Here is a 22,808-nt window from a genome sequence, read left to right as displayed (position 1 = left end):
ACTCCACACCCCAGGATACTCCGAACGAAAGGGAAAGACTGGAGAACGGAGGAGGCACCTGGAGGAGTTTAAACAGGGCCAGAAGGACTGGCAAAGTCCTCGTTCTGTCATGCGAGTCCCTGGGCCACCACTGAGCATTTTTTCTCTTGGGTCAAGGGGGCCCCTTGGTGCCAGGGCAGGTTCAGGCCACAGGGGAGGCCATGACTGCTTTGTGAAGCCCAGTCATCAGAGGCCCACCCGTGCCCATCTCCAGATCTCTCGTCTCACCTGTGATGGGGATGGTGTCCCCACTGCCTCCAGGCTGGTAGATCCCCAGGTCCACAAACATCGTGAACGAGCTCTTGCCAGGGGCCTTTACCAGCCCACGAGACTGGTACTGTGGGGTGGGGGCGGCAGTGAGGCAGACACACCAGACCCCAGCCCTTGCCCTCCCCGCTCCTGTTGTACCCTGGCCAACCAGCTCCCCGGGGCTCCACCCTGCTGACCACAGCGCCCCCGGCACCCCTGGGCCTCCTGCCCACGGCCAGTGATCTCTTCTCGCCCTGTGGAGCCACCTTCACTGACTTACATCACTGCCTCCATCCTTCAAGGGGGGGCTTTGACCTTTGCTGCTCTCGGTGGGCGAGTGGCTGGGCTGGACCACATCTGGCAGGTTCGTGTAACCGTTGCTATCAGCATGCAGCAGGCTTCGCTCCTCTTCAGGGGTCTAAAGGAACAGAGAGAAGGGGGCCAGTGCTGGGGCCAAGGAGGTGCACGGCAGGCTGGGGAAGAACGGGGGGGCCCACTCACGCGCTGGACCACCATGGTGCCACCCCCATAGGGGGTCTGGGTCCCGGCTATCTCCTCCACGTCATGGACCACCATGGTGCTGACGCTGTCTGTGTCTCCATCGCTGCTATGGGAGAGAGGAAGGTCAGGAGGCCCTCCAGGCCCTGCCTGCCACCCAAGTGCCACCCGAGTGCCACAGGGAGCAGACAAGAGCCGGAGGACTGGCGCCTTCAGTGCCTGTTGGAACACGACGCACTCAGCCCTCACCCGGCAGCCCCTGCCCCCTGCCCAGCACGCGGGGAGGGCTGGCCGCACAGAGGCACCTGAAGAGGCCCCCCCAACTGACAGGACAGTGAGAGAGAGCTGGAGACACCAGCCCCCAGCCCCGTACCCCATTCTCCAGGGAAGGGGAGGAAGAACTGACCAGCAGTGATAGCCGGGGGCCCTCCTCTGGGAAAAGGGAACCACTTTCCCTCAAGCTGGCTGCAGCTCCCCCGCCCCCAGGACGCCCCGTACCGGCCCCCGGGGGTATCTCTGCTGCCCTCTGACGGCTCGCCGTTGCTCTCCTCCTCCTCGTCCTCGCTGCTCTCCACCTCCTCGCTGGATGACGAGTAGTCCATGGCCTTCTTGGGAGGCCGGGGGGCCTCGTCCAGGGTCCGCTCTTTCAGCAACACAAAATCCTGCAGGGGAGGAGCTGCGTGAGGGGAGAGGCGGTGGTACGAAGGAGGCCAGAGGAGGGGCTCCGCCAGCAGGCCCTGCTCACTAACCTCACCAATGGCTCGCTTATAGCTCTGGGAGGGGCCGTGGGGGAAGGAGCGCAGCCAGGAAGAGGCAGGAGAGAGGTTAAGAAAGGTTAGTAACTGAGAAGCGCCCCCCTGTTAGCCCACAGACCCTCCAGTCACAGATTAATGAAGCCCCTGACCCTGGAACCCAGCTCCCTGGGGCTCAAGAGGCTCCACATCAGCCCCAAAGCCCCAAACCGGGAGAAGGCAGGGCCGGAGGTGCCACCCGATGACTTACTGCGGGCCGGCCTGGCCGCGAGCGGTGGTCATCGGGCTTGGCTTTGTTCCCAGGGGAGAGCACGGGGGAGCTGTCCAGTTTGGAGGCTAGAGGTGGCGGGGTGGGGTAAGGGAGGTCACTGACACCTGCACAGGGGGTGGCCTCAAGCCCAGCCCGCTCCCCACCCTGCCCCCACCCAGTAGAGAGCAGCCAAAGGCAGGGTCCACCCTGATGGAGGCTGCCCGTGAGGCCGGGCTCACGTACCTCCCACCCGGTTCCGCTCCAGTGAGCCAGCCTGGGGGAGGTGCCCGTGAGAGGCGGGGAGGGCGCTGTCCGAGCGCTCCCAGCCAGGGTCGCTCCTCCTGAGGTCAGGGTTGCTGTGGGAGGGGCAGAGGCAGGGTCAGGGACACGGGGTGTCTCGGCCTGGGGAGGCTGAGCTGCACCGCAGAGGGAGCCATCACCAGGGGGAAGCAGGTGGCAGAAGTGAGGGTGGGAGTGAGTAGTGTGGGGACAACTCCATTACCTACAAGCGTTGGGCGGGCCAGGGGGCTGAGCAGGGGGCCCTGGAGGCTTGGGGTTGCCCCGCTCTGCCCGCCTTTGCAGATAGATTTGCCAGGCGGAGTTGCTGCGAGGTCTGTGGAGGGAGCACAGGGGTGCCGGGGGCGGGGGCAGGGAGGGGGCTGAGGTGACTGGGTCGGGGCTTGCCCACCCCTAGGCGGGTAACCTGGCAAACTCCCCTCTGCCCCCCACGCCGCTCCCTGGGCTGCCGCCCGCCCGCACCCAGGGGTTACCTGGCACGGACAGCCTGGGCTGGCCGGGACCCTCCAGCCCCACTGGTGTTAAGGGCAGTGGCGATAGATGAGGTCCTCTGAGGCACCTGAGGAGAGGAGAAAGGAGTCAGTGCTCTGTGCTGGGCGCCTGGCGGACACTTGTCCTCATGGAGATGCTGGAAGGGGGCTCTCCCCACCTTTATGGAGAAGCAGACTGAGGTCGGGGAAGCTAATGAATTTGTCTAAGGTCACGAAGCTGGGAAACAGCAGAGCTGGGATCTGACCCAGAAAGTCTGGCCCCTGGTGCTCCCCAAACACCCTGGGCACTCTTCCACTCCCATATGCGCCATGGAATCACCGGGACACACTCGGGTGGCGGCCCGCCCACCCGACATTAGGGTAACACCTGTGGGACGCGCCGTGCTAGACGCCTCGCCCTTCTGTTCCCTTCCAACCCCGAACCCATGTCCACCTCGCCTGCTGCCCACTCGACCTCCATTCCCCTCCCTTACTATTTCTCTGCCCTTTTCCGGCTCAGCAGGGCTGTCCTTACCTTGGGAGGGGCCTCATTATCAGGCCGGACCCAGGCTGGGGGGTTCGGGCTGGGGCCAGGCCCTTCGGAAGTGGGGTCTGAGTTCTGGCGGATGACGGCTCCTCGGGCACTAGGCGTGGCAGTGGGTGCGGGCACGGCGGGGTCGGGGTCGTGTGAGGCTGGGAAGGCAGCCAGGTTTCGGGTGGGCTGGTCCTGCAGGGACTGGGATCGGGGTACAGGCGCTGCATATGGCTTCAGTGGGACCCGGTGTGCCACCAGGCTCTGCGGGGAGAGACCAGGGAGGGTGGGCTGCCTGCTCTGTGGCACGTCCCCACCTGGGAGCTGGGGCTTGGGCTGGGAGGAAGGGGCAAGTCAAGCCTCTGGCTTCCAATTATCCATTGAAAGGGGCTCCTAGAGCCCAAGAACAGGTAAGACACAGAAACAGATGTGTGCAGCCGCCTGTCTCTGCCCACGTATCCTGAGGTCTGTGATCCCTGGCTAAGGGCGTGTGCATGTATGTACTCGAGATGTAGCTGTGCTGCGTGAGGCCCCCTGCGTCTGCGTGTTAAGACAGGAACAGGGAGAGACTCACCTTGTGTGGTCCCTCCTGGGGCTCCACCGGCCTCTGCATAGGAGGAGTTTGGGAAAGGGGTCCTGGGGGCCCAGGGGAGGCCTGGGGGACGGGGGGCTCAGGCCCTGTGCTGCCTGGCTTGGTCTTGGCCAAGGGAGAGTTCTGCTGCTTGTTCATCCTCGTTCTCTCTTCTACCTGTGATGCAAGAGGATGCCAAACAGGACAACTTTTGTCCTGTTCTCAGAATCGAGGTCCAGACCCCTCCAGCCCTCCGCTTGCACCGCGTGCCCCTTTCCCCTTCCCAGCGCCCGCCTGTGCGGAAGGACCATGCTTGCAGCTATCAGGCCCCAGGCGGATGGAGTCTCAGGCGGCAAAGGAGGCAGTGAGTACCTCTCGGGCCCAGGCCGGTTTGTCGGCAGGGTTAATGCCCCGACCGTAATGATACAGGGGCTTCCTGTCCCCGGGCAGGATCTGCTGCTGCTGCTGCTGCAGGGACTTGAGGTAGGCGTGCTCCTGCTGCAGCTGCCTCTGCAGGCGCTCCGACTGCCGCTGCTCCTCCAGCTGCTTCCTCTTGTATTCCTGGGCCCAAGGGTAGGGAGAGAGGGCTCAGCAGGGTGTGGCCCTGGAAGCTAGAGCACGCATGCCCTTCCTCTTCTCCAACTGCCTAGAGAGGCGATGTCTTCCCTCGATGCTGGGGTGAATCCCTTCCCCTGAAGGGTTCCCATCCCATTCCAGCAGAGACACTCTGAATACGCATCTTCCCAGAGGAAGCTGGGGACCCCGTTACCAGCAGTAGGGCCTGTTCCTGGAGCAGCTGTTGCTGAAGGATCTCGAGCTGTCGCTGCTCCTCCTCTAGCCTGTGACGGATATACTCCTGGGGGGGTGGGGTGGGGGGCAAAGGGCAGGGAAAGAGGGAGAGGCAGAGGGGGGCGGCGGCGGCGGCGGAGGAGTGGGCGGACAGGGTCAGTGGGGTGAGGATGAGGAGGCGGTAGAGTAATAGAGAGGCGGGGCGGGGGTGGGATGAGCCCCGCAGAGGGCAGGGAATGAGGAGGAAGCCGGGGTGCAGGCCCCACGAGGGAAGGTGCAGGGGGCAGGGGGCAGGGGTGGGGCAAAGAGATGGGAATGAAGGCACAGAGACAGGAGGAGGGCAGGGAGCCAGGGTGGGGGGTTGAAGGGTGGGAGAAAACAGAGAGAAAGAGTGAAGCTGGAAAAGATAGGAGGAATCTCGGGGTAGGGGAAGAAGGGGAAGGGGGCTGGGGAGCAGGGGAGGCAGGCAGCGGGAGCGGGGGGCAGCCCGGCGGGGGCGGGGGTGGGGGTGTGTCCGGTGTGCGCTGGGGGCGCTGTACCTGCTCCCGCTCCGCCTGCCGCCTCTCCTCCTCCCGCCGCAGGGCCTGCATGTCCTCCAGCCGCCGCTGCTGCTCCTTCTCCTGCAGCTTCCGCTGCTCCCGCTCCCGCCGCTGTTGCTGTGGGGGTAGAGACGTGTGGCCTTAAGGGCTGCACCAGACACGGGGACAGCACAGCCCCAGAAGGTGGACCCACCCCAGCCCACTTCTGGAAAGCAGATCCCTACTGGACAGTGCGGGCTGGTCTCCATCTCACTGGGGATGGAGGTGAGAGAGGGTGGCTTCAACTTGTTTCTACAAACCTACCTACCCTCACGTAAGAGCCCACGGGGGGCGGGGGGGCCTTGGCTTGCGAGAAACTTCTGTCTAAGGTGGCTGTGGGCTTCAGCCTACAGTTTCTGAGAGGTTGACTTCTGCCCTTGGGCGGGCCGAACTGCATAAAACTGTCTCCTATCCACTCCTCCACCAAACAAACAGAACCTAAAGTCAACAACAACCTCCCTGCCCCCCAGCCCCACTCCTGGCCTCTCGAATCTCGGCCCAAAAGCCCAAAGGGAGTGGGCCGTAGTGCTAGCCCTCAGCCACCAGAGGGCACCAGGGGCCCATGCACAGAGAAGCAACTTCGGGACCTGGCCGGCATCCTTAAGTGAATGTGACCTGCGCTGCATCACTACTAGCCCAGGTCACATTCACTTAATAACTTTCACAATCTTTCTGCTTAAAAAAAAAAAAAAGAAAGAAAGAAAGGGAAAGGAAGGGAAAGAAAGAAAGAAAGGAAAGAAAGAAAGAAAGAGCACAAGCCCTAAGGATCCAGCAGGCCTGCTTCAGGAAACACCTTGGTAGACACAATTTTTGGTTACTCTGCTACCTGAATACAGTATTTATTAAGAAGAATTTTTACTAGGTTTTCCTGCAAATCATTCTTTTGTTCAACAAAGATAGGGGTCTACTTTGGGGAGTAGTAGTACATGGGCAGTGTGGATGCTTCCATCTATCTCCTACTGCTTAGATAACTTTTAAATTAAGTTCAGCTCTCCATGAACTTTGGAATCATGTAATTGTTTCAACAAAAAACCCATCATTTAAGGCAAAATTTTAACCAATCTATACACCTCTTCTTCCCCACCATGAACCCTCCAAAATAAATACATTTAAATGTATATGCATACAGATACAAAGTATTTCTTAAGTTGGTGATTTAAAAAACTGCCCCTGGGCTTCCCTGGTGGCGCAGTGGTTAAGAATCCGCCTGCCAATGCAGGGGACACGGGTTCGATCCCTGGTCCAGAAAGATCCCACCTGCCGCGGAGCAACTAAGCCCATGCGTCACTACTGAGCCTGCGCTCTAGAGCCCGAGTGCCACAACTACTGAAGCCCACGTGCCTAGAGTCCGTGCAACGCAACGAAGAGTAGCCCCCGCTCGCCGCAACTAGAGAAAAGCCCACGTGCAGCAATGAAGACCCAACGCAGCCAAAAATAAAATAAATAAAATAAAATAAATAAATTTATGAAAAATAAAAAATAAAAAACTGCCCCTATTTAAAAATGAGATTCTCAAAAATAAATAAGATTCTCTATAAATTAAAATGAATTTCTCCCACCCACCTCCAATTAGTGCGATTGACAAGCCTGTACAAAGCAAATCTAAGCCCAAACAACAAAAGTAAAAGGAGGGTCTTTAGAAGGATCTTCTTCATGTTCAAAGGGAGCAGCTGCTGGAGAGACCGATGCCCAGAGCACCGAAGTGTTAGTACACAGACCCCCAGCTCCCCGGGACTGAAGGTAAAGGAGCAGACAAACCCGGAGTGGAGGTTTACGTGCAGAAACAAGGAGGGGGGACAGTGTGGCTTTTCAGAAAAATCTCTGCTCTGAAGGGACGCTGATGGCACAACCACCCACATAGGGCTGGCGGGTACGCCTAACAGAGGACAGAGCCCTCCTATACAAATCTGAGAGCAAGAGGCTGGGAAGGCCCCACGCACTCCCTCTTTTCCCTGCTGCCCTAGGGGGACCAGGGGTAGGACCAGTAACCTGGTCAGGAGGCCCTTCCGGGAGGACCCCGCCCCCTCAACGCCCTCCGCCCCCTCCGTGCCCCGCCCCCTCAACGCCCCCACCCCCCAGCACACACACCTCCTCAACCCGCCGCCGCTCTTCCTTCTGCTCCTCTATGCGCCGCTGCCGCTGGTGCAGCAGGTGCTTGATGTGCGCCTCTGGGTCTCGCTGTTGCTGCTGCTGCAGCTGCTGCTGCTGCTTTAAAGCCTCCGAGTTGCTCTTGTTCTCCTGCTGGAGCCGGAGGAATTCCCTGCGGAGGGTCGACTCCCCCGGCACATTCATGATGGAGCTGGGTCAGGGCCGCACACGGAGGATCGGGGTCAGAAGCCCCCCTCATCCCTGGGAGCCCTAAATGGGCGCTTCACCCGACCAGACCAGACGGTCTGCCTCTGGTCACTCCCGGGTGACCGGAGACCTGCCCTCCCTCTGCCCCCTTTCAGGCCCCGATTCCTCTAACATCCCAGCCTGCAGCCCTGAATCCCCCTCGCACACCTCTTGCTCATTCGTTCGTTCCGTTCCATCTCAGCACCCAGGGATTCCGTCTTATGGGTCTACCTGTCTGTGCCCACCACCCCCAGACTGAGTCCCCAAGCCAAGGACCACTGTTGTCCCCACAGACGGTAAGCGATGGTCCCCAACCTCCACCTGCCAAGCCCACCTTGGCTCTCCTTCCTCTCCATGGCTGTCGTCTTCCTCTTCGCTGCCACTGTACTCATATTCTGTCTCCTCTGCAGGGGGGGAGATCACTGCTGTTTCTTCACCCAGTGCCCCAGACCCCACCCTGGGCTAGGGAAACCTTAGATGGGGATAACCAATAAGGTCTGTCTGGATGGCCATGCTCCTGGGTCCCCACCCGCCTCCTTGGAGCAACGGGGTGATGGTGGGTCGCAGGTTTGGGCCTGGACGCAGATGCGGAATTAGACCCCACCGTGGGCGGGATGTGGTGGGAGGTGTACATGCACTCACACATGCACATGCTCAGCATGAGCCCTCATGTGGAAGGCGGACTTAAATCAGGTGGTGACAGAGGAAAAACCCCTCTGGGGTTGGAAGTTTGGGAAAGGAGATCTCCTTGGACAGGGAGAGCTGGGGCTGAAAGGGGGGCTGAAGGGGAGCCAGGAGGAGCCAGGGCTGGTGAAGAGGAGCAGGGGCTGTGTGTGTCCCAGACCCGCCACCTCCCTCTGCCCACTGACCTTTCTCCCCTCGTTTCTTCCGGGATCGGTCAATGTGGTCCTTGAGCTGGATGCGGACCTGCCGCTCGGTGGGCTGGTCGCGGATGAAGGGGAACTTGAGCAGCTGCTCCGTTGGTGGGCGGCTCAGGTAAGTCTTGATGAGACACGTGTCAATGAAGTCGATGAACTTCTTAGACCTGGAAATGATGGTGGCTCACACTGGGAGGGCCCCCTCGGAAGGGGGGTGATTCCAGGAGGAAGGGGGATCCACCCTGACTTCCCTCCTGTCTCCCCCGTATCCCAACACCAGGCTCCTGGCTCCCCAGCTGCAGTGCTGCCCTCGCCCGCCCCCTCTTCTCTGGTGCACACCCAAGCCTGGGTGCAGGGGGTGAAGTGGAGGCCTTGTCCGAGGGCCTCCTTCCTAGACGCCAACCCCCCAGAGACCTACCATTTCTTGGACTTGAGCCTGGGTGGCGGGTTCCGGGGGATGAGGAAGAGGGCTCGCATGGGGTGCATGTCACACAGAGCTGGCGCACGGAAGAGACGCAATCAGCCCCTCCCGCCCGGCCAAGAGCCTGGAGTCCTTCTCGCCACAGGCCTCCCACGACCCACCTCCTCCCTATAGCTCTTTCTGGGCCCTCCCTTCTCTCCCAGCCTCTGCACTTACGGGGGGCTCCCTCTGCCATCTCGATGGCTGTGATTCCTAAAGACCAAATGTCACTCTGTGGAGGCAAGAGAAGAGGGACAGGTGAACGTTCCCGGCCACTCTTCCTGGTCCACGCCCTTCCTGAGGCCCCTGTGCTCCAACCTGCGCTGTCTTCCAACTCTCCCACCCTTCCCGTCCGTACTTTCCTGACCACAAAACGTCCCTCAACTTCTCACTGCTAACACGACCCTAGGTCATCATTTTGCTCCCCAACCTGCTCAAGCCCCCCCTATTTTCAATCCACCCACCACCCCCACCTCCTTCCTGCCCTTGGCTGCCTCCACGCGCCTACTCTCTGCTCCATACCCTGTAATCGTAGGTGGCATCAGGGTTCTCATCGCAAGCGATGACCTCGGGGGCCATCCAGTAGGGGGTCCCGATGAAAGTGTTCCGCCTGCCCACGGTGCGGTCCAGCTGCGCGCTCACCCCGAAATCCACTGGGAGGACAGAGGGAGAGGCTGTGATGGAGCACCACGTCTGCTCCCTCGTCTGTGCTGGCGTCCACGAGTCCTACCTGGCCACTCCCGGCCATCTCTTCACCCCATCAACATCCCAAAGACCCTGACTTAGTCTTCCTGCGTCTGGGGGAAAAACCAAGGTGAAAGGACCAAGGGACAGCATTCCAGGCGGAAGGAACCAAACAATCCCATCTCCCCAGAGGGGCCTGCACGGCACCTGGGACCTAACAGGGAGCAGGCAAGACAAGTTCTCGGGTGACTTTCAGCAGGAGAGGAGCAAACCTCCCAGCCCATGGGTCGTTGGACTTGAGCCACTGGAGGGAATGAATAAAGGGGCTCATCCTGTGCTGGAGATCAGAAGGCGTCGGCGTACCTAGCTTGACCTCGGCATTCTCCGTCAGCAGCACATTCTGCCCCTTGATGTCTCGGTGGATCACCTTGTGGGCATGGAGGTGGGCCAGACCCTGGGGCAGGAGAGGGGGAGGTAGCCTTTGTGTTAGAGGACAAGGATGTGAGCCGAGGGGAGGGGGAGGCATCAGTCTGGGCTGGGCTGGGCTGAGGGAGCTGCCCCTCTCCACCCAGGGGCCCAAGTACAGGCTGAACTGTGGGGGGAGCTTCCCCAGAGTGGTGGCTCTGGAGAATCCAGCTGCCGGGTTGCAGGTGGAGAAGGGGCAGTGCCGGGGAACAGAGGCGCCCATTTCCCGAGTGTTCTCCAAGGTTGGCACTCAGCCTCCACCCCCACCGGCATCAGGCCCTCTCTACTCCTTCAAGAGGGCACAGTTCCATCTCCTTCCCCGTGTGTGCGGGGAGGGCCCACGTCCAGGGAGACGCTCCACAGGGGCTGGCCCAGGAGGAGGCGGCGGGGAGGGCCCTGGCACTCACCCGGAGAATCTCCCTGCAGATGTAGGCGATACAGTCCTCCTTCAGGGCGTTCCCTTTCGTGTTCTTCACCAGGTCTGTCACAGAACCAGCACCACAGAACTCCATCACCAGCTATGGTCCCAGGGAGGCACCGGAAGGAAAAGCATCTGTCAGGCAAGGCCCCCTTCCCCTGCCGGGCCCCTGGAGGAGGACTGGAGTCCTTGGGGCCAGAACTGGTATGAGCTGGAGAGCAGGGGCCGTGAGACCTCTCATAAAGGCTACAGAACTTGCTGAGATTAGGGAAGGAAGGGGACACAGCTGGGAAAGACAAGGCAGGTGGGCTGAGGGAGGTGGTCTGGGTCCTGAGTAGGAGCCCAAGGAATCCCTAAAATTATAGACAACATGATGTGGATTTGTGCACTTTCCTTGGGGAAGGGTCCAAAGCTTTCATCAGATCCTCACTGGGATCCATAAACCCCAAACGGTTAAGAACCACTCCTCTGGGGCAGAGGTCAGCAGTCTATGGCCAGGAAGCTAAGCATGGTTTTTACATGTTTAAATGGTTGGAATAAAAATCAAAGAAAGGGGACTTCCCTGGTGGTCCAGTGGTTAACACTCCGTGCTTCTACTGCAGGGGACGCGAGTTTGATCCCTGGTCAGGGAACTAAGATCCCACATGCCACGGCCAAAAAATTTTTTTGAATTTTTAGAAAAATCAAAGGAAGAATCAGATGAAATTCAAACCTTCTTGTCTTGCGTAAAGATCTTTGGGAATCCAGTGACACTCCTAGTCCCATGTGTGCATTATCTATGGCTGAGTTGAGTAGTTGTTGGAAACTTTGTGACCCACAGAGCCCCAGATATTTACTAGCTGGCCCTTCACAGAAAAAGTTGGCCAATCCCTGACCGAGAGAGAAGAAAGGGGCTAAGAGTCAGAAGTCCCCAGGTCTGCTGGAGACAAAACAGTGCATGGGGCTACCAAAGAACCGCAGGAGGGAACCTGTGAGACTTCGGCAGAAACTCCGCAAACAGGCAGGGCTGAAACAGGGAGATGAGAAGAGCTCCCGGCTGGTCTCCTCTAGGGACCCAGAGGCAGCGGCCAAAAAAGTGCCAGGGGATCAGTATGCCTATCCAAATGTTTTCACTGTACATTTTCTAAAAGCCGCATCTAACGCAAAAAAAAAAACGTTGGCTGGGATACATACATTCGTGTGCACACTAGAGGTAATTTGCATACGGTCCGCATCTGGGGCCTCCAACTCCCACAGCAGAGCACAGGGGGAGGAGGGGAGGATGGTGTCCATCAGGTCCACAGCGGGGCACCTGGTCACTAGCGCTCAGCTTCTAGCCCTCAGTGATCACCCACTACACACTACCTGACGTGTTACTCGTGTGTGTGTGTGTGTGTGTGTGTGTGTGTCTCTCTCTCTCTCTCTCTCTCTCTCTCTCTCTCTCCCCAAAAAAGACTAAGTGCCTTGGAGGCAGGGACCACAACTCATGACTATCTGTGCAGGGTACGTAGAGGGTGCTCAGTAAGTACTTGTCTGGCAACTGCTGGGAGCGGGGACCTGGCATGTGCTCCAGCTCCCCAGCCATGGCTGTGCTCCCTTCTGCCCTCTCCTCTGTGCTGGGTTGAGCACCAGAAAGGGTGAGGCTGGGGAATCAGCTGGCACCAGTGCCCAGGCTAGGGAGGGCAATGACTCTTAGGAATGTTCTTGGCCAGGAGGGAATTTGGGGGAGGCCCGAAAGAGCTACAGCAAGCTGTGGCTGAGTAATCGTCCACAAAGTCTTGTGCGCTGCCGGGAGGGGTTCGGGTCTTGCCAACACCCACAAATATTTTGATGTGTTGCTTTCCCAGGAGCTGTGCACAAAGGCGGGAGAATGGATGGACTAACTGGGGGAGGGGCAGGTGGGCAGGCCAGGGGCGCTTCTCACCCAGAGCTGGTCGTCGTTCCCAGGGGGGCTCTTCTTGATGAAGGCCCCATAGTAGGTGGCGATGTTGCGGTGGTGAGAGTATTTTTTCAACATGTTGATCTCCTGTTTGATCTCTTCCTCCTCATCCTAGGTGAATCCGGGGAGGTGAGCCCTGAGAGTCCCCCCCAGCCCCCTTCTCAACGCTCTGACCCTCCCTCTGCCCCACACAGCTCCCTACCTCCGTGACATCCATGACCTTGATGGCAGCCAGCTGCCCGGTCTTGACATGCCGACCCTGCAGGACAGAGAGCCAGGCATGGAGGCAACAGGAAGGGCTTAGTTTGGGAGAGGCCACAACTTTTGGCTGTTTTCTGTCTTACAAAGTGCCCCTCATGGTGGCTAGACACCTCAGTTTATGGGTTGGTCATAGACAGAGGGCTACAGGAAAACCACCGAGGCTGGATCCCAAGTGCTACGCTGGATAACGATGAAGGGTCCCCTCCCCTGAAATGCTCAAGAGGGTGAGTGAGAGACCCTCGTGCTCTGCGTCAGGCTCTCTGGCTTAGACGTCCCCGTTTGAACGTTAGAATGGGGAGTAAAAGATACCTCTCCATCCTCAGACAGAGCTGGAGGGAGCTGGGGGACGAGGCTGGCGGGGCTTTGCCTCTCCAGCATCTTCTATGCAAGACAAACTGCCTGGGTGCTTTCCTGATCCATCCCCTCCGGTGAGGAGGCCTTTCCCAGAATCACCCCCCCACCAAAGCTTTTTATTATTGTCCACGGGAAAGAATAAAGATAGAGCTGAGATTTTAGGGAACTCGGAGAAACACAGAAGGGCTGACTGACATGTCAATGCCATCACCAGTGCTAATGGGAAGAGACTTCTTCTAGAGTGTGTCCCTGCCATCCCCCCCCACACCCCATCCTTCCGAAATTCCTAGCAGGAGCCATCTGAGGCTTGGGTATGAAAGTCCAAGGCTTCCTGGGAAAGAGTGGGGTGGGGGTATTGCCAGCCATGGATTATTTTTATCCTCAGCAGTCTTTCACGACCCCAAGCCCAGAGAAGCAGTAGAACACAGAGCTGCTATTTCCATGGCAACAACTAGGCAAGAGATGGGGGGATGGGGGGGGCACCTGCTTCCCAAAGCTCACAGGGAAGAAGGGTACGAGACAGGCAGGTGGTCCCAGTGACCCAGGAAACGCAGGCCCCTGAGATACAGAGGGGACTCGTGACAAGACCGAGCATCGTACCTGGAGACAAAGCAGCCAGGTATGTGCTCTGGGGCAGCACCTGCCTTGAACATCTCTCTGCTGCAGCTGCCTACCCCGAGTCAAGTGTGACCAGTGGTCAGACCACGTGAAAGGGCTGGGCTGGCCAGGCTAAAAGCCACAATTAGTGGTCAAGGAAATGCCACTTCTGTGTGGGGAGAGGAGGCCTCAGAAGCAGAGGGCCTGAGCTCGGGCTCCAGCCCTGCAGCAGGCCACTCAGGGGAGCTCCAGAAAGCTGTTTCCCCTCTGCAGAAGGTCACCCACTAGGTCCCACCAACCCTGAGTCCTGTGGTCTCAGGAGAAGCCAAAACTGCACCTCTGAGCTCTGACACACACGTCCCCAGACCCCTCCCCCTGCTCCGTGTCCCTGTCCCATACCTCACCCAGCTCCAGACTGTTCCTGCCACACCCAGAGCTAGTTCTAAACTCAGAGGCAGAAGCCAGCCAAAACACCCCACTTCTTGCTGCTTCCTTCCCTCATGACTTTTATCCCTCTCCTCTCCCTCCCTCCCTGGCCCTCCCCCACCCTTTGCCAGGGCCCCCCGCCCCCCTCAAATCTCCAGGCTGGGGCCCACTCCCGAGGAGGCCCATGGGGGTGGGCCCCGCTGCTGCACACAGAGCCTCACCTTGTACACCTGCCCGTAGGTTCCATTGCCGACCACCTCCACCAGCTCAAAGATTCCAGCAGGGTCCTGGGGGGGGAGGGAGGAAGAGTAAGGCGCCAGCACCTCAGAACAGGGCCATGTAGCGAGAAACACGGAAGAGCTATTCAACCAGGAGACGAGGGTGAACACGACTACGTGGGGCTGCAGGGGGGCCTGGCGGCCAGGTGCCCTCTTCCTGGACTGGGCCAGAGTTCATGTTCTAGGGGAAAAGTCAGAAGGAGGGGAGAGAAAACGGAAGTCAGAGCCCCTCTGGCTATTCAGACATGCTGCTGCTTCCAAACTCGGTGACAAACTGAGAGCCTGTGGCCTTGTCTGCACCATGGGGATACCTGAGTTGACCCCTTTGGGCTGGGGTCAACTTCAAACAAGGCGATGCCCATAAAATGCTTAAGACAGTGCCTGGCACAAGTTATTTCATTTTAGTTTTTATTATTTAGTTAGTTAGTTTTGGCTGCATTGGGTCTTCCTTGCTGCACGCGGGCTTTCTCTAGTGCGGTGAGCAGGGGCTACTCTTCCTTGCAGTGCGCGGGCTTCTCATTGTCGTGGCTTCTCTTGTTGCGGAGCACGGGCTCTAGGCGCCCGGGCTCAGTAGTTGTGGCTTGCGGGCTCTAGAGCGCAGGCTCAGTAGATGTGGCACACGGGCTTAGTTGCTCCGTGGCATGTGGGATCTTCCCGGACCAGGACTCGAACCCGTGTCCCCTGCATTGGCAGGCGGATTCTTAACCACTGCGCCACCAGGGAAGCCCTCTGCTTCTTAATAGCAGCACCATCTTCACCGAAGTCCACCTCTGCAGCATCTTCTCCCTCCCTTCCTTCTCCACCTCACACTCACCCTGTCCTTTCTCCCTTCAAGATGCCCATTTGTCTCCTCCTCTCCATTCCTGAAGGTGCCACCCCAGACCCATCCCTTCACTCCTCCTTCCCAGAGCTCCTGCCTCGCCATCCTGCCTTCTGCTGCTGCTGCCAGAAACAGCACTTTCCTGATCTTACTCTGCCCAGGACGGGCAGGGCCCCCTGCTGCTCACGGAAGGGAGTCCCAGCACCTAAGCCGGATATTTGAAGTTGCCCTATCATTAACCAACTGATAAATATTGCCTGAATGAGTGTCTACATCGGCCCTGCACTAGGCTGGGCCCTAATCAGGGGAGACCTGTCAGGCGACTTTACCTTTTTTCATTAACCCATTAAATATTTCTTGCGCACTGACTGCATCACAAGTCCCCATTAGGCACATCTCAATGGCATATGAGAACCATGGACGGTCCCTCAAGGGCCTTATGATTTTACAGACAGGCCAAGCACCCCAACGTGGACACGTGGCGGTTTATGATTCCACGCCATGAGAGCGATCGGAGGCACTCAAGTCTGGAGTAGAGGCAGGAGCGCTGGAGAGTGACCTTCCAGAGGGAACGGAGCTGTGTGTCTCTGAGCAAGTATTTAACTGTCTGGGGCCTCATCTTCCTCACACAACTGAGAGGAAGCTGGACTGGGTAAAAAGTCTGCTCTGCAGTTTCAGGGGACAGAATTAAATTCAGAGTGGGAATCTCAGGCAGGCTCCCTGGAAGAGGTGGTATCTGAGTGGTGACAAGAACTGAAGAGTGGGGAAGGCCAGGCCCTGCTGAGGGACAGTAGTTTGGGTTTGGATGTTGAGTGTGAGATGTTAGGGGATGCACAGAAGTAAATGTCTAACAGGCAGCTAGAAACAAGGGCCTGGAGATAAAGATTTAGAGGACGTTTGTGAGTGTGAGACACGGTGTCCAGGATGAGTGAGTGCACAGGGAAAGAGGACTAGAAGGGCCAAGGCCAGCCTCTGAGGAAGGGCCACGTGCTGCACACCGGCGAACAGAACAGACACCAGAGGGGAGGAGGTCAAAGAGGACTGAAAGAAATGCCACTGGCCTTAGCACTGGGGGAACCACTGGGCATCCCTGTGGAAACTGCAGCTGTGAGAGCAGAAGGCAGACAGCGGGGGCTGGGGGAGGCAGGGTGATGAGGAAGTGAAGGCTGTGGGTGCAGCACCCTCTCTCGAGAAGTCTGACTCTGAGAGGAAGGGGGAAAAGCAGAGCAGGCAGCAGGGTCAGACACAAGGGTTTGCAAACTAGGGAAGCTCTCTCATGCTTATGGAAGGGAAGAAGACAAAGAGAGAGGAGGCTGATGATGCCTGACCAATTGATTCTTTAAATGGTATACATGTGTGCATACGTATGTATGTATGTATTAGTATGTAAACTGTATCTTCCACTGCATTACAGCAATGATGAAAGACAACAGTGCCTATTTCTCCCTGACACACATACCCAAGGATTCAGAATGCCCAGAAATGAGTAATACCACAGTTCAAACACGATTCATGCCATTGATCTGGCTTTAAACGTGGGCCCTTCAAATATCTGCCTGTCCCTGTGCCTGGCCACCCTCGTCGATGATGATCTGGAAGAGGCGCTCCCAGAGGGAGACGCTCTGCTCCTGGGAAGCCACCGGGCGGTCCTGGTCGCCTCTGCACACAGGCACAGCTCTGTAGCGATGCTACCGTAGGCCTTCTCCAGCTCTTTCCCTTGGTGCTCAGACTCTTTGTTCTCAGCAGCCTGGTTCTTGTCCAGCCAGCTGCTGGGAGGTGGAAAGGGATGGGGACAAGGGTGTGGGTAACTAATGAAGGAGGGAGAGAGAAGGACAGGAAGAGATGAGACGTGAAGAGACACTGGTCTATTGAGGTTAAAGAGGAAGGACGATGGGGGAGCTCCATGAATACCCAATGACCTTGACTTAAATGATTATGTCGGAGGGAAGATCATCTGCTAAGTAGGAGTGTGGGGCTTGAGGAATGAGGTGGAAAAGCTTGGAACAGATGCTACACAGGGTGCTTTAGGATATGTAAGAATCCTAGGATCCTACTCCAGAGATTCTGATTCAGCACCATAGGTCTGGGGTGAGAAGCAGGAATTTAAATGTTTAACAGATCCCCTGGGTGATTCCAATGCAGAGGGTCAATGGACCCATTCGGAGAGACTGAGCTGCTTTAGGGAGTTACTAACAGGTGAATGGAAGGTACAGGACTGTCGGTGAGCAGCAGAGATCTGAGTGGAGTCACAGCGGTGGAGTGCTACTGCTCTCTCCTACAACAGCTCTGCAGCAGCTCCGTCTGCACTGACTCAACTCATGCCCCTTTTTTTCTGTGTTCATGTGGCCAACCCTCCCTAAAAATGACCTCTCTTGTCAGCCAAGCCAAATCCCAAGGTTTTTGTTTGTTAGTTTTTTCAAGAAATCTTCTCTAGCCACTCTAGCCCACCACAAGCTATCCAACCCATGAATTTCAACCTCAATTTCACATATTAATCTCATCCATTAGACTGATCAACGAGTTCAGCAAGGTTGCAGGATGCGAGATCAATATATGAAAACCAACTCTATTTCTATACACTACAATGAATGATCCAAAAACGAAATTAAGAAAACAATTCCAGGGCTTCCCTGGTGGCGCAGTGGTTGAGAGTTCGCCTGCCGATGCAGGGGACACGGGTTCGTGCCCCGGTCCGGGAAGATCCCACATGCCGTGGAGCGGCTGGGCCCGTGAGCCATGGCCGCTGGGGCTGCGCATCCGGAGCCTGTGCTCCGCAACGGGAGAGGCTACAACAGTGAGAGGCCTGCGTACCAAAAAAAAAAAAGAAAACAATTCCATTTATTTACAATAGCATCAAAAAGAATAAATCGAACCAAAGAAGTATGAAACATGTACACTGAAAACTATAAAACACTGTTCAAAGAAATTAAAGAAGCCCTAAGTAAATGGAAAGCTAGCCTGTATTTATGGATCAGAAGACTTAGTATTGTTAAGACCTACACATTCAGTGCACTTCTATCAAAATCCCAGCTGTTTTTTCTTTTTTCCAGAAATTGACAAGCTTATCCTAAAAATCATATGGAAATGCAAGGGATCCAAAAGAGACAAGAAATCTTGAAAAGGAAGAATGAAGTTAAAGGACTCACACTTCTCAACTTAAAAACTTCCTATAAAGCTACAGAAATCAAGACAGCGTGGAAAAAAAAAAAAGAGACCGTGATATTGGCATAATGATAGACATATAGATCAATGGACTGGAATTGAGAATCCAAAAATAAACTCTTAAATTTGTGGTCAATTGACTTTCAACAAGAGTACCAAGACCAGGACTTCCCTAGTGGCGCAGTGGTTAAGAATCCACCTGCCAGTACAGGGGACACAGGTTCGAGCCCTGGTCCAGGAAGATCCCACATGCCGCAAAGCAGCTAAGCCCGTGCGCCACAACTACTGAGCCTGCGCTCTAGAGCCCGCGAGCCTCAACTACTGAGCCTGCGTGCCACAACTACTGAAGCCCGCGCGCCTAGAGCCCGTGCTCCACAACAAGAGAAGCCACCGCAAGGAGAAGCCTTTGCACTGCAACAAAGAGTAGCCCATGCCTGCCGCAACTAGAGAAAGCCCGCACACAGCAATGAAGACCCAATGCAGCCAAAAATAAATAAAATAAAATAAATAAATTTATTTTTTAAAAAAAGAGTACCAAGACCATTCAGTAGTCTTTTCAACAAATGGTGCTGGGACAACTGGATATCCATATTTAAAAGAATGAATTTGGACCCGTATCTCATACCATACACAGAAAATTAACCCCAAAGGGATCACCTAAAAAGGTAAGAGCTAAAACAATAAGAAAAATCAAAAGAAAACACAGGAGTAAATCTTCGTAATCTTGGATCAGGGAATGGCTTCTTACAAATGACACCGAAAGCACAAGTAACAACAAAAAAGGTGAATTGGACTTAAAATCTGAAACCTGTGTGTTTCAGACACAGACAACCCACAGAATAGGAGAAAACGTTTGCAAATTATATATCAGTGATAAGGGACTTATGTCTAGATAAAAGACATATCTGATAAGGGACTTGTATCCAGAATACTAAAAGAAACTCAAGGATAAAATAACTCAACAATAAAAAAGGGAAATAACCCAACTTAAAAATGGGCAAAGGGTCTGAATAGACATTTCTCCAAAGAAGATATACAGTGGCCAATAAGCACACGAAAAGATATTCTACACGAGTCACTAAGGAAATGCGAACCAAAACCACAACAAGACACCACTTCACACCCACGAAAGTAGCTATAATCAAAATGACGGATAATAACAAGCACTGACGAGGATCTGGAGAACTTGGAAGCCTCGTACATTGCTGGTGGGAAGGTAAAATTGTGTAGTTACTTTGTAAAACAGTTTAGCAGTTCCTCAAGATGTAAAACAGAGCATTATCACATGACCCAGCAATTCTACTCCTAGGTAGATACCCAAGATAATTGAAAACATATGAACACACAAAAATCTGCACATAATATGTTCACAGCAGCTTTATTCATAACAGCCCCAAAGTAGAAACAATCCAATGTCCATCAACTGATGAATGGATGTGATATATCCATTTATGGATATTCCAGTAATATGATATTCCAATAATGGAGTATTATTAGGCAATAAAAAGGTATGAAATAATGATACATGCTATGGCATGGATGAACCTTGAAAACATTATGCTAAATGAAAGATGACAGTTAAAAAAAAAAAACCCACATATTGTAAGGCTCCATTTATGTGAAATGTCTATAACAGGCAAATCCATAGAGACAGAAAGTAGATTGATTAGTGGTTTCCAGGGGCTGGGAGGAGGGAGGAATTGTAGTGACTGCTAATGGGTACTGGGTTTTATTTGGGGCTGAAATGAAATGAAAATATTCTGAAATTAGATAGTGGAGATAGCAAGTCTGTGAATACACTAAAAACCACTTTAAAATACTTTAAAAGGGTGAATTTTGTGCTATGTGAATTATATATCAATAGAGCTGGTGTTAAAAATAATAATCCCAAAGCCCCTATCATAATGCTCCATAAATTATTGTTGATTAGTGACAATTTCCATTCTAAGAAAGCTACCCTACTAACATGAAAGGGAGCCCCCCAGAGTGCTTCTGGTCTAATAACACATGTGAAATAGTCCTGAGACAAACACAGACAATGATAAAATATAACCATGTATATGATATAGAATTAGGCAACCTAGTTTCTATTCTTGGCTCTGCTGCTACCAGGCTGTGTGTCTGGGGGCAAGTCACTTAACCTCTCTGGGTTCCCTTTCAACAAGAAAACTTTCCAGTTCTAACTCTATGATTCTAAATGCTCAAGTCCACACTCCACGAAGCTGCCAACCAGATGACTATGTATTACTTCCTTACTGTGTGCCAGGAGTTGTGTTAGGCTCTGGAATATAGCAATGAGTGAAATGGGGCAGTCCCTGCCGTAAGGGTGTTTCCGCTCTGATGGGGGAGGCAGACACTAAACAACTCTACAATTCTTTAATTGTAACTGTGGTACCGCTCATGTGCCACGGAGAAGCACAGGGTGCTAAGAGAACAAACCTGACCAAGTCTGGGGAATCAGGGAAAGGCTCTACTAAGGACAACATATTTAAGCTGGGGTCTAAAAGCCTTCCCAGGACCCTCTGAGCAATGAATGCTATTATCTGTCCTATCCCTGTGGCCCCTATCTTGAATACCTCATGAGATCTCCCACATTGTCTGTCTCACAGATCTCTTTCATTGCCCACCCTCCCCATATCCCTCTAATAATTAAACAGCTAACAGTTTTTGAGCATTTTCTTTGGTCCTGGTACTGCTGAGCACTTTAGAAGTATAATCTCATAGCAAACTCTAAGGTAGGTGTTATTGGCATATTTATTTCACAGGGAAGGAAGTTTAGAGCAATTAAATGACGTGTCCAGGATTACACACAGCCAGGAAGTGATGGAGCCAAGGTCTGACCTCAAAATTTGACTCCCAGGCCTGCTTTGCCCTGATCAAAGCTCCTGTTGCCTAAGGCACCATGTTTTCAATCATTTGATCCCTTTCTTGCCCTAGACATAGCTCATGAGTCCAAGAGATGGGCTCCTGGTCCAAAGGTAGCCAGTCCAAGACCAAGAGAAGAGACGAACGAGGGCAAATTTCCCTCTCAGCCATTCCAACTGAAACTCAGAGGGAAGATGCCAGATAGGTACCTGGAGAGCCAGGGCTGCAGAGGCCATTCTTATCTCAGTAAAGGAAAGCAGAGGCTGTTTGTGAGCAGAATGGAGGGAGAGGGAAGTGGCGGGGAGACTGACTGGTTCTCCCTGTGCCCTGGTGCTACCATGACCCAGCTCCACCCTACATTTCCATCTCCAAGGAACTGGCTATGTATGCTGCATGCAGTTCATGTGCTCGGACTGCAGTGAGATTCTGGACCTTGAAGTAAATAAAAATCAGCAGTGACAGCCAGTGCTGTTGTTCTAAGAGCTTTACACATACCACTGAATTTAACCCCACAAAACTCCACAACATTGATACTATTATGATTCTCATTTTACACGAGTGAACTGAGGCTCAGTGAACGTAAGTAACGTGCCCAACAGCTAATTAAGTGGCAGAGCCAGGATTTGAATGCGTGTAGCCTGGCTCCAGAGTCTCTGCTCTAACTATCCCTTTATTCAACCTCACTCGAGCAGGTTCCCTGCAACCGAACAAGCCAGATCGCAACATCACCATTTAACTTTTCTCATGATTATGTCTCATCTCCCCAAGTAGAAGAGAAGCTCTTTCAGGGCAGGAACCATGCTCAGGTGATACCTGGGTACCATCTGGTATGAGAGCTCTGCAGACTTGCGCTTATATGGGTGCCCAAATGTTTTAGTATATTACCTGGGCAGCTTGGAATCTGTATCATATGCAAAATCACTTTTGTTGCATTGTGAGCATGTGGAGTGACAGTCTGTGGCTACTTTCTTTCACTCACTAGGGTTTATGTTACTAAGCATTTCTTATCCTCCATAAATTTTATACATTAGAACTCTATAAAGCCTTCAGTTGGTGGAGAGGTTGAGAAAGGCAGCATAAAAGTGTTGGAATCCATTACTGAAGAGTGGGGCTCTGAGCCACCTGACAGACTCCTCATCCAGGTCAAAAACTGCCAGAGAGATGTTACATGGCACCGGGCTTTAGGTCATATGATGTCATTTACGATTTATAATTGTACGTGTTCAGGTATGAAGAGACAGCAGTGATGTAACCTGCAATAACTCTCCGGGTAGATGTGCCTCCAGGTGCAATACAAAGGACCGCATTCTGCACGCGCATTTCATCCCGACACGCACGCGCACACATGCAGTGACATGCAGCTCATACAGGATGCTGCCCTCACACGACTCTCGAATCGCCTGGCGCCTATTCCTAGTTTCCTTACAGCACCAGGTGCATTTCTAAGTACCCGTGAGGTGCTCAGATGCTTGTTGATTTAACCTTTAAATGCCAGCAGAGCAAGGTAGAGGTGGGTTTGGTCAGGGAAAGCGTTCTGCAAGAAGTGGAGGATAAAGAAAAGAGCTGGAGGGGCTGGAGGGAGAGAAGAGGTGCCGAGCTGGGTGGGTAAAGAGGAGACACGCAGTGGGAGGCGGGGCAAGGGGGCAGACGGAATGGGTTGTCCCTTCAGACTCTTCTCCTCCAAGTCCCCCTTTAATGATCTCGAGTGAGTTAAGTCTCCCCAGCTGTAGCCCGAAGACTTCCTGAAAGGCACTGCCTTGCGCTTCAGAACCTCCCCAGCATCTGACATGCTATGTGCTTGATAAAAGCCAGCTAAACAAGAGGACTGGGCACGGAGCCTTGATCCCTTCCAAGGCGCCGACC

General features: G+C 54.5%; 1 protein-coding gene across 5 annotated transcripts in view; it reads right to left on the bottom strand.

Moving 5' to 3' along the window:
* MINK1 (misshapen like kinase 1) overlaps positions 1–22,808 on the bottom strand; it is a 48,318-nt gene that overhangs the window by 3,020 nt on the left and 22,490 nt on the right. The window contains exons 2-25 of one of the 5 annotated variants that reach the window (XM_082602846.1): positions 14,042–14,107; positions 12,385–12,441; positions 12,168–12,293; positions 10,254–10,364; positions 9,745–9,835; positions 9,220–9,350; positions 8,875–8,929; positions 8,656–8,734; positions 8,229–8,404; positions 7,694–7,763; positions 7,114–7,324; positions 4,987–5,103; positions 4,428–4,514; positions 4,031–4,219; positions 3,662–3,835; positions 3,091–3,351; positions 2,559–2,644; positions 2,291–2,401; positions 2,032–2,144; positions 1,789–1,874; positions 1,285–1,448; positions 790–895; positions 569–706; positions 268–376 (exon numbers count right to left, since the gene is read on the bottom strand). In XM_082602846.1, the coding sequence (XP_082458972.1) occupies positions 268–376; positions 569–706; positions 790–895; positions 1,285–1,448; positions 1,789–1,874; positions 2,032–2,144; positions 2,291–2,401; positions 2,559–2,644; positions 3,091–3,351; positions 3,662–3,835; positions 4,031–4,219; positions 4,428–4,514; positions 4,987–5,103; positions 7,114–7,324; positions 7,694–7,763; positions 8,229–8,404; positions 8,656–8,734; positions 8,875–8,929; positions 9,220–9,350; positions 9,745–9,835; positions 10,254–10,364; positions 12,168–12,293; positions 12,385–12,441; positions 14,042–14,107 (2,914 nt within the window). The remainder of the gene's footprint in view (positions 1–267; positions 377–568; positions 707–789; positions 896–1,284; positions 1,449–1,788; positions 1,875–2,031; positions 2,145–2,290; positions 2,402–2,558; positions 2,645–3,090; positions 3,352–3,661; positions 3,836–4,030; positions 4,220–4,427; positions 4,515–4,986; positions 5,104–7,113; positions 7,325–7,693; positions 7,764–8,228; positions 8,405–8,655; positions 8,735–8,874; positions 8,930–9,219; positions 9,351–9,744; positions 9,836–10,253; positions 10,365–12,167; positions 12,294–12,384; positions 12,442–14,041; positions 14,108–22,808) is intronic. The other 4 variants (XM_082602842.1, XM_082602843.1, XM_082602844.1 and 1 more) reach the window with 4 other exon arrangements.

Source organism: Mesoplodon mirus (assembly GCF_964341445.2).
Source record: "Mesoplodon mirus genome assembly, chromosome: 18".
In the NCBI taxonomy this organism is placed as follows: domain Eukaryota; kingdom Metazoa; phylum Chordata; class Mammalia; order Artiodactyla; family Ziphiidae; genus Mesoplodon; species Mesoplodon mirus.
This window is presented reverse-complemented; position numbering and strand designations above follow the sequence as displayed.